General features: G+C 51.9%; 1 protein-coding gene across 1 annotated transcript in view; it reads right to left on the reverse strand.

Annotated features, from left to right (window-relative positions):
* Positions 1-10,060, reverse strand: part of LOC138580180 (C-type lectin domain family 2 member D3-like) — a 131,726-nt gene extending 121,666 nt beyond the window's left edge. Inside the window, exon 1 of the mRNA XM_069650508.1 lies at positions 9,212-10,060. Coding sequence (XP_069506609.1) covers positions 9,212-9,347 — 136 coding nt within the window. The 5' untranslated portion in view covers positions 9,348-10,060. The remainder of the gene's footprint in view (positions 1-9,211) is intronic.
* Between the last annotated feature and the right edge of the window lie 806 nt (positions 10,061-10,866).

Consider the following 10,866-nt stretch of genomic DNA (forward strand, 5'->3'; position numbering starts at 1 on the left):
GACAGCCCCCAGGAGCAAACTGCAGGGTTTCTTTTTTTGGGCCATTTATATTTATTTTACAATTGTTAGTTTTCAAGGTGTCACAGGTTATTACTTCAAAGTTATAATAAAAAAAAACATTAAAGGGGAACTGTCATTAACAGTACTCTGGAGGTGTGAGATTACCACTCAATGAGTGGGGCCGAGACCCGCAATCAATGAATTACACTTTTTGAAGGGGTGAAACTCACTGAGTGAGTGAGACAGTACAAGAGTAAGATTCACATCCCATGAGTGAGACAAGGTTTGCATTTCGCATCAGCTCAATATTCGCATCAGCTCAATGTGACTGTGGGTTAAGGTATGCCACTCCCTGCCCTCTCACCACCCTCGAGACGGTGCTCCCTGCTGTGAGGCTCGCACTGAGGGATGAGCCTTGGCTCCACGCTGTGAAACCTGCAGCCAGTGACTGAGACCCTGCGGGGAGATGTTTGAGCAACAATAATAGACATGATCCATCACAAGGGGTCCTCACTGTATAGGGAGACATTGGTCATTTATTGCGAGACCAGGACCTCACACGTGAGACTCGCACACAGTGAATGAGACCGTTCTCCAAGGTGTGCAGGTCACACAGTTCTGCCAGTAGCAGCCCTCACATTGAAGGGCTCAGATTGTTCTTCAAGTTGCGAGACAGCACGAGACATGCTCCTCCCTTCCCTGTGGCCCTCTAGTACTCAACACTGCTCTCCCTATAACGCAGGTTCTGTTCCACGTGCACTGTCCCTGCCAGAGGAAGAGGCCCATGTGGCCTTGAAAGCCAACAGAGAACACGGAATTAGCCTAATAAAGGCCCCTTCTCCACAAGACCTCTGGTTATTTTGTACACTTTCCTTTCCTTTAAAATAAACAACAGCCTGCGCTGTTCTGTGGCAAAGTACTTGATGGACAAGTCCCCTTGGGCACAATACCTGGTGACCAGGCCTTCTGTGCTCAAGTAACCAGTGGGGAAGCGTTATGCTCATAGTAACTGAAGATCATGCATTGTTTGGCTCTGTAACTAGTAAATCCTAGTAGCCAGAGCTTGTTTGTTTTCATTGTGGGACATGCAATCCTGATTTTAAAGGAAATGAAGTCCAGACGCCTGCTGTGTAGAGAGTACAATGTAATGAAAACCATGTTTCTTGGCAGATGTTATGATTCTTTCCCAAACAGGACACACGTGCTTTATTAACGTGATATCTTTGTATTATATAGAGATACCGAACTTGGGGACAGTGGTGCTCGAACAATTCTCTGAATGGGGGTGCTGGCCCGTGGTTTTCCCCCAGAGGTCGAAGGGGGCGGGAGCGGTGCTCCTATACTTATTTTAATTAAGTTTTACCGTTCCTATACTTTTATTTTAAAAAGAAACCGTTCCGGAACGGTTTCCTTTTAAAATAAAGTGTAGGAAGAAGGTGAAACGTGCACTTTCAGTGCACTGCACAGGGCGTTTCCTTAAAGAGCAGGCACATGTGTTTGGTTTTTTTTTATTGTGCATCGGAGGGGGTGCAGAGATGGGGTCTGTGTGGAGCGGTGCAGGCCAGTAGGGAACATAGTTCCACTACTCCTTAGTTTGCGTACACTTCGACCACTGGTTTTCCCAAGCCCCAAGTCAAAAGGGGTTAGAACATTCCCATTGTGCCAGCAAGTGAAGCAAATGCGATAACCCAGTCAGCTTAAAACATTTCAGAACATGCATTGGCAATGCCAATAGTTTGGGCGTTTACTGCTGTTCTTTGCATTTATAGGCACCAGGGTGCAAGGTGGAGAGAGCAATGTATCAAAGGAAGGTGCGATAAGGAGCGCAGGTGTGCAACAGAATGAGAAGGGGAATAGAGCAACGAGGAAGCCATTGATGAGCAAGAGGAAATATGAGCGAGAAAGGGAGAGAGTAAGAAATAAAGCACGAGTGCGAGAGAAGGATGAGTGGGGTAGAGAGAGGGGGGACGGTTTGTGGTGGGGTAAAGAGAGAAGAGGTAGGATTGAGTAGAGAAAGGGGGTAGGATGGGTTGATGAGGGGGTAGAGATTCTGAGGGTAGAGAGTTGTGTAAGGTGGGTAGGTGGAAGTATAGAGTTGGGATTTTAGAGACAGTTGGGTGTGGTAGAGTGGGGGATGGGTGGTGGCAGTATAGAGGGAGGGTAGAGAGAGTGGGGGTACTGTGGGTTGTTGAAGGTAGGGAGAGAGTGGGGGTAGCAAGAGTGGGGGTTTGGATAGAGTCAGTGGGGTAGAGAGAGTGGGAGTATGGTGGTCGGTGGGGTACAGAGTGGAGGTAGGGCGAGTATTGTTAGAGAGAGTGGGGTAGGTTGGGTGAGGGTAGAGAACGAGGGTACGCTAGAGTAGAGAGTGGGGGGTGTGTAAGGGTAGAGAGAGGGCGCAGAGAGTGAGGGTAGGATGGGGTGAGGGGGTACGGTGGGTGGGGGTACAGATAGTGGGGTAGGGAGGGTGGCTTGGGGTAGAGCGAGTAAGAGTAGGGTGGATGAGCGGGGGTAGGCAGGGTGGGTGGGGATAGAGAGTGGGGATTGGTTTGGTGGATGCGGGTAGAGAGTGGGGGAAGGGTGAGTGGGGGGGTGGTGGGTGGGTGTAGAGAGAGTGGGGCAAGCATTCACGTCACTACTCCCAAAGCAGGTTAACTACATTACAATGATAGTGTCAAATATAAGTATGTCTATGATTGCTGAGCAACTTTGAGAGTTATGTAGCATCATAAAATGTTGCGCAATAAGAGTATGGCTTTAGTTTTATTCTTCCCATCCTGCATATAAAGTAATAGCATCATGCAGGTTAATATAAGCCTAACAAATCGTGCTTGTGTTTTAAAGTCAAAGTCAGTATCTCAAAGCCTGCAGCATTATGCACCCTTCTCACTTCAGATCGCCCCCATTAAGTGCGGTACTGGACGTATTCTGGTCAGGGCTTTAAGTGGGCTAGGGCCAAGCCCTGGCAGTCTCCAGAAGGGGCTCCCAAGTCGGAGCCCTGCCAGGGCCGACCCGGACTAGCCCCAACCATGCCGACACCTTGGGCAGCCGAAGCGCTGCACAGTTACATGGACTGCTGCATGTGTCAGCACTTCAGAAGTACTGACATGTGCAGGCAGCCAGTTTAACCGTGGCTTCGGCTACACGGCTGCCAGATGTCTCTGAACTTTTCGGAAGTACAGTGTCATCACGCAGCCCTTTCATTGAAGGAGCCCATGGTTTTTAACCACGGGGGTGCCTTGAATGAAAGGGCTGCCTGCGAGAGTTGGGGCACACTAGCGTCACACCAAAGGCAATAATGTCAATGCGCCCCAGCTCCCCTGCTTTCACCCCCCCCCCCCCGCCTCACCAATTGGCGAGAGTGGGGGGGATGACGTTAGGTGGGTGGCCTAGGTACACACATACTTAGGCCACGGTCCCTAATGAGACACCCCCCCTCGATTTAGCATCCCATTTAATCCACTGACTCTGGTGCACCTACGTGTACGGGGTGCCGCGACTTCCCCTTTATCCGGTCCAGCAGGCGGCAGCAGCCGCGCATTAGACGATGCGTCCACACTCCCAGGAAGGGGTCTCTTCTGTGGGTCTATCGCCCCTATAGGGCCACCGCCAATCGCCATGCTCGCAGGATCCACTCGAGTGCCGCTTCTGCTTGAAAGGTGCGCTATGAGTGTGGCTGGTTAGTTACGCCCTCTGAGCAGAATAACGCAGAGCCTCGCACCGCCCCTCGCAGCCTAAATCTTGAAACCGCAAGCAGCAGCGCGCACTTCACCAAGGCGCAACATCCGAGTGTCACGGGGCCAGTGTCAAAGGTCATTGTGCGCCTAACGTTTCCAGTGAGGGGGTCTCCCGTTTACTCATGTCACAGATTCCTTTTATCACCATAATAGAAAGCTGGAGACGCCGCACAACCTACTTTACCCGTCCTCTCCTCCCCAACAAAAAGAAAAGCAATTGCAAGTGCTGTCCTAGATGGACTCCTACACGTCCTGCTACTGACTGCCCCTTACCAGGTTCTCCAATGCCACGCGTCCAGGAGCTCCTCTTCACACAACCTATCCTCCCTCCCAGGCAGGGGTCCCTTCGGTGTGTCCCACACCCTTAGGCACTGGCAGCTCTCCAGCTGCAAGGCGTGCTGCACCTTTATGTGGCCACGTTATGGGCCTAAATAGGCGCCCCAAAAAAAGACGCGGTGACAGTTGAATTACAGGAAAAGTCACTACATGTCCACCTGCTCCCGCTGCCTCCTGGGATTTCATGATGGCGGATAATCGAGATGAGTGGGGGTCTACCAGGCACAACTGACCCCTGAACAAGGGCTTGGCAAAAACTGAGTCCACACCTTTCTGTTCTCAGCATCTTATCAGGGGATGGGGCATTTGCATCTGAAAGGCAGCAGAGGAGCTCGTGTGTGCACTAAAATACCTTAACTCCACAACACACGTGTGTAAATCACTCACGATGCTACCTGCTGCTAATGCGCTCACCAAAAAAATGCTCATTTGCGCAGCACCCAAACCTAAAACGATGCCGGTCGTTGCTGATGTGAGTTGGCTGTCATAGTGAAAGCCACTTCTCCTCCCATCAGGCTTTACGCGTGGCCGGCTACTGTTGTTCATTTTCACCTCTGGGTCCATAGCAGGCCTCTGGTTTGGGGAGTACTGTATCAGCCTGCGACGGCCACGCCGTTTCCTTCATACTCACTGTTACCTCCACTGCAGTAGGAAGGGTCAGTGCTACTTACATGATACGTCTTTGACATGTTATGTATGTTCTTTGGACTTGTTCGTGTGGACCACTAGCAAGGCTCGAATGCCTACAATCATGTTGTCAACTTGGTCCTTGAAATTGCAGGCAACAGCTAATTAGAGGACACTTCTTATGTAATGATTTGCTGACTAGTATGCACCTGGGCCGTGCTGAAGAATATGACCTTAAATAGAACAACATTTTCTTTCGAGCCAACCTCCTCTTGTCTTCTTCAACCTGTGATGCAGCTGTCCTCTCAGACACCCTCCACACCACGAAAGTGAGGCTCTCCCAGCGTCGCTGGCTCTTTTACTCCTGAGCCACCAGCGCCCCCATCGTTTGCCTCCCTGCACTTCCTTTCATTTGAAGATTGCCAACCAATAGCGTTTGCAGCTGTCCATTTCTTTGGCCAAGGCGTTCTTAATGTGTTAAGAACTGCAAAGGGGCATTTCTATTTCGAAAGCACATGCAAAGCAGCAGTTACCTGCCTAAAATCTGTATCTTCCTCCAGGGGAATTAAACATATCGCACAAACCGTTTTAGCCATTTGCCTTATTGTCACATGTTCATATTTACCAAGCCAAAAAGCATTTCCCTCACACTATGGGCCTCATCACGAGTTGGGCGGTAACCCTTAAATGTGGCAGTAACGCTATTACAGCCACATTTAAGGGTTGGGCCTATTATGAGTTGGGTGGAAAGCGAGGAGATTTACCTCCAGCTTTTTGCAATCATTTTCGGCGCCATTACTGCTGGTGCTATTACTGCTGACAGTAATAGTGCCCCTCCCCCGCCCCCAACAGCTATGCCTCTACTTGTGATCCGGTGCAAGTTGCGCCGGACCGAGTAGCGGTAACGCTATTAGTGCTGGCCCTATCCCGGCAGGTTTACCGCAAGACTCGTGATGAGGCCCTATATATGAAACATGCAAGTGAACCATACATATTTACCCAGAATGTGAAAACGGAGGTTGTCATCCTGGAGACTGGACGGGATGGTTTCCAGTGGGGAGGAGTTATGTTCATAGTAAGTGAAGATTATGCAATTTGTGGCTCTGTAACTTGTGGGCAGGCGTTCTGTGCATAGCAATCAGTGGGAAAGCGGTATGTTCATAGTAACTGAAGCTCAAGCATTTTGTGGCAGCGTAACTAGTGGACAGGCATTCTGTGCATAGTAACCAGTGGGGAGGAGTTATGTTCATAGTAGCTGAAGATCGTGCATTTTGTGGCTCTGTAACTTGTGGGTAGGTGTTCTGTGCATAGTAATCAGTGGGAAAGCGGAATGTTCATAGTAGCTGAACATGCATTTTGTGGCTCCAACTAGTGCAGAGGTGTTCTGTGCACATAAACTTGTGGTCATTCTGTGGCGGGTAACTGATGGCCAAAGCTTCTGTTGCACGAAAGGCTATTCATGGGCAGAGCTACTGATGGGCAGGCATTTGGGGTAAAGTCTGAATGGTGAACCTTCTTTGGCACATTGAAGAATGGGAAGGCACAGGAACTGGCATAGGTGCATTGTGGCAGAGTTGCTGATTGGACATATATTTTGTAAACACTGATGCACAGTTGTGGCTATCAGGTGATGCTTAAGCGCCAAACTATTACACTGGAGTACATCTAGGAAGGAAAGGACATCTTAGGAGGAACACACACCTTGTGGGCGTTTGGCTATTTATATTATCCATGTTTGCCGAATGACGTTGTCGCCGACAATTGTTTTGCTGCATTTTGTTCCCCTTTTTTGTAGCAAAAATATAGACTAAGCTTAGGTAAGGTATAATGAAAGGGAGAGTAGATGGAAGGGGAATGGACTGGGGGGGCTATCCCACCTTTTTGCGGTAAGAAAAGTGGTCAAAATCAGCACAAAAAAAGTTCACCGTCAAGCAGCAACATCTAACTCTGTGGTGCATACGGCCCGCCTGTGTTATTTCTAAGCTGTCTGCCGAGAGTTAATGGCTTAATCTCTGCTGTAAATGGCCAAGAGCATCTTCAGCCACTTAATTTATAACTGTGCCCCGCGCTGAAGTCCTGTTAAAACAAGCATTGACAAAGCCAACAGTTTTGGCTTGTGTATAGGCATTAGGTGGGGATTTGTAAGGCACTGCTATTGTATGTGCAGATAATCATAAGTAAGAAATAAAGCACTAGTGCGAGAGGAAGGATGGGGGGAAGGGTGTTGGGTAGATGGGGCTAGAGAGAGGGGCTAAAGAGAGAAGGGCTAGGATTGAGTAGAGAAAGAGGGGGTAGGATGGGTAGTGGTAGAGAGGGTGCTAGGGTGGGTTGATGAGGGTAGTAGCGATTGTGAGGGTAGAGAGTTGTATAAGGTGGGAGTTGGGTTTGGTAGAGAGTGGGGGTTGGGTGGTGGCGGTAGAGAGTGGGTGGAAGTAGGAAGAGAGTGGGGGTGGGGTAGAGCAGGTTAGAGAGTACAGGGGGGGTAGGGAGAGTGGAGGTAGGGTGGGGCTAGAGAGTGTAGTGGTAGGGTGGATATCAGTAGAGGGTATGTGGCGGTAGAGAAGGTTGGGGAGGGTAGAGAGTTAAGGTAGGTGGTTAGGGGTGGGGAGGGTGAGAGTAGAGTGGGTGAGGGTTGAGAGGGGGCAGAGAGCGAGGGTAGGGTGTCTTGTGGTAGAGTAAAAGTAGGGATAGAGAGTGGGGGGTAGGTTCATGCGGATAGAGAGTGGATGTAGAGATTGGGGCTAGGGTGGGTGGAGAAAGCATTAATGTCACTGCTCCCAAATGCCAAATATAAGTAAGTCTATGATTGCTGAGCAAATTTGAGAGATATGTAGCATCATAAAATATGTTGCGCAATAAAAGTATGGCTTTAGTTTTATTCTCCCCATCCTGCATACAAAGTCACAATCGCATCATGCAGATTAATGTGAGCCTAACAAATCCTCCTTGGGTTTTAAAGTCAAAGTCAGTATTTCATAATGCATGCAGCATTATGCACCATTCTCACTACAGATAACCCCCATTCACATGGAAAGTGCGGTCCTGGACAGACTCTGGTAGGGGCTTTAAGTGGGCTCGGGCCAAGCCCCGGCAGTCTCCAGAAGGGGATCCCAAGCCGGAGCCCCGCTAGCCCCAGCCATGCCGACACCTTGGGCAGCCTTGTAGCCGAATTGCTGCACAGTTACATGGACTGCTGCAGGTGTCAGCACTTCGGAAGTACTGACATGCGCAGACAGCCAGTGTAACCGTGGCTTCGGCTACACGGCTGCCAGAAGTCCCTGAACTTTTCGGAGCACAGTCATCACGCAGCCCTTTCATTTAAGGAGACTGTTTTTTAACCACACGGTGCCTTGAATGAAAGGGCTGCCTGTGAGAGCTGGGGCACACTAGCGTCACACCAAAGGTAATAATGCCAGTGCGCCCCTGCTTTCACCAGGCACCTTGCCCCCCGACCACATTGGCGCGAGGGGGTAAACATTTTAGGGGCGTGGTGGGGTTAAGGGGTAGGATTGAGTAGAGAAAGAGGGGGTAGGATGGGTAGTGGAGTAGAGTTGGGGTTTTAGAGAGAGTTGGGTGTGGTAGAGAGTGGGGGTTGTGTGGTGGCGGTAGAGCGAGTGGGCGTAGTGTGGGTACAAATAGGAAGAGTGGGGGTAGTGTGGGTGGGGATACATGGGTTGGTGAGGATTGAGAGTGGGGGTAGGGAGAGTGGGGTGTGGCTAGGGTCAGTGGGACTATGGTGATGGGGTAGAGAGTGGTGGTTGAGAGAGTAGGGTAGAGAGTACAGGTAGGGTGGGGCTAGAGACTGGTGCTAGGGTGGGTATCGGTGTAGAGCGGGAGTATGGTGGCGAGTGGGGGTAGGGAGGGTTGGTGAGAGTATAGCAAGTGGGGGTAGAGGAGAGAGTTCAGGGTAGGTAGAGTGGGGGTGGGGTGCGATAGATGGTGGGTGTAGGGAGGGTGGCTTGGGGTAGAGAGAGTAAGAGTAGGGTGGATGAGCGTGGGTAGTAGTGCTGGTCATTGGGCTTGGCGGATCCGGCACCAGATATGGAGCCGGATCTCGGGATCCGGCCAGAGTCAGCCACCCAAGACCATGAACCGCGCGCTGGAATAGATAAAAATGACCGCGACAGCAGCATTTCTTTTTACCGAGGCTTTGGCACTGGTGTGTAATGCACAATGATCGCTACACGTAAAACTGATTCCTTTCACTTGTACATGTAGCGAGCATTGTGCATTACACACCAGTGCCAGAGCCGGCGGTAAAGGGCAATGCTGCCGGCGCGGTCGTTTTTAAAACATTTTTTTTTCTTTCCCGTATTCCAGCATTGCTGGATGTCCACTACGGGCCCCGGCCCCTCTAGACCACGCCTCCTCCCCCCGCCCTTGGTGTGTGGGATCCCTCACCACATTTTTTCCATTTCCACCACTGGTGGTTAGGGATAGAGTGAGGGTGAGGGTACAGCGTGCCCACCCCCGATATAGCATCCCTTTTAATCCACCGACTCTGGTGCACTTACTGTAGCCGATGGTCGGGACTTCTGCCGCCCGCGGAACGGGATAAAGTGGGAGCCCCGCATTAGACGATGCTTGCTTCCTCCTTCCCAGGAAGAGGTTTCTTCTGTAAGTCCACCACACCTGTAGGGTCACCCCCATTCCCCATGCTGACAAGATCCCGCTGCACGTCTCTTCTGCTTGAAAGCTCCGCCAGGACTGTGCCTGGTTTCCGCCCTCGGAGCAGAGAAACACAGAGCTTCGCACCGCTCCCTGCAACGCGCGATACCGTTTGTGAACCCAATTCTGCCCGCGACGTCCTGAAACCTAGACTAGCCGCGCGCACTTGACTCCGAGGCGCAGCAGCCAGCCGCCAGTAACAGCGCCTTACAGGGCAGTGTCTCCAACGCCGGCCTCACGTTTCCAGTGAGGGGGGGGGGGTTCCGGTTAACTCATGTACCAGATTCCTTCACCAACATAAAAGCTGGAGCCGCCTAAACATGTCCGCGGGTGGCAGCACACCCTACCTTAAAGGTCCTCCCCTCCCCCAGAAAAAGAAAACCCACGGTTAAGTGCTGTCCATGGACTCCGACACACTTCCTGCCCCCGATTGCGCCATGTCCATGTTATCCAAAGGCACGGGGTCCAGGAGCTCCTCTTTACACAATACGTCCTCCCAGGCAGGGTCCCAGACACCCGGAGGATCACCCCCACTCCCCATGCTCACAAGATTCATCCGAGTGTCGCTTCTGGTCGGAAGGTCCGCCATGACCGTGCCCTAGTTACGTCCTCGGAGTAGACTAACACAGCAGAGCGTAAACATATCCTGCTGACGGCGCCCGGAAGTAGCAGCGCCAGTGCGCCACCCCGATCTTCTTCTTCTTAATTAACGAACGCGTGGGCGGACCTACGCAGGCGCTTCCCCATCCTAAAGGATGATGTGCACCACCTTCACCAATCAACACACAGGCCACACTTCCACACAAACCACCCGCAACCCCACCGCAAACAACCACACCCCACCAATCCACACCAACAGACACTACACCCCAAACTCACACCACCCAGCGAGCCCGGAGACCGGCGCGCAGACCCGTGAGACCCCAGCCCGTACGCCTACACATGCGCTTCAGGCGAGGCACCGCGCACTGCCGCCAACCCACCACGACCAACCCGAGCGACACCCACACTCACATACGAACCACCAGCCACAAACAACCACTACCCCAAAACAACACCAGCCACCTGCAACCCCACCGCAAACAACCACATCCCACCAACCCAACACCAGCCACCCGCAATCCCACCGCAAACAACCACACCCCACCAATCCACACCAACAGACACTACACTACAAACTCACACCACCCAGCGAGCCCGGAGACCGGCGCGCAGACCCGCGAGACCCCAGCCCGTACGCCTACACATGCGCTTCAGGCGAGGCACTGCGCGCTGCCGCCAACCCACCGCGACCGACCTGAGCGACACCCACACTCGCACACGAACCTCCAGCCACAAACAACCACTACCCCAAAACAACACCAGCCACCTGCAACCCCACCGCAAACAACCACACCCCACCAATCCAACACCAGCCACCCGCAATCCCACCGCCAACAACCACACCCCACCAATCCACACCAACAGACACTACACCCCAAACTCACACCACCCAGCGAGC

The sequence above is a fragment of the Ambystoma mexicanum genome, chromosome 3p (genome assembly GCF_040938575.1).
Source record: "Ambystoma mexicanum isolate Mex_15411 chromosome 3p, UKY_AmexF1_1, whole genome shotgun sequence".
NCBI classification, from domain to species: Eukaryota; Metazoa; Chordata; class Amphibia; order Caudata; family Ambystomatidae; genus Ambystoma; species Ambystoma mexicanum.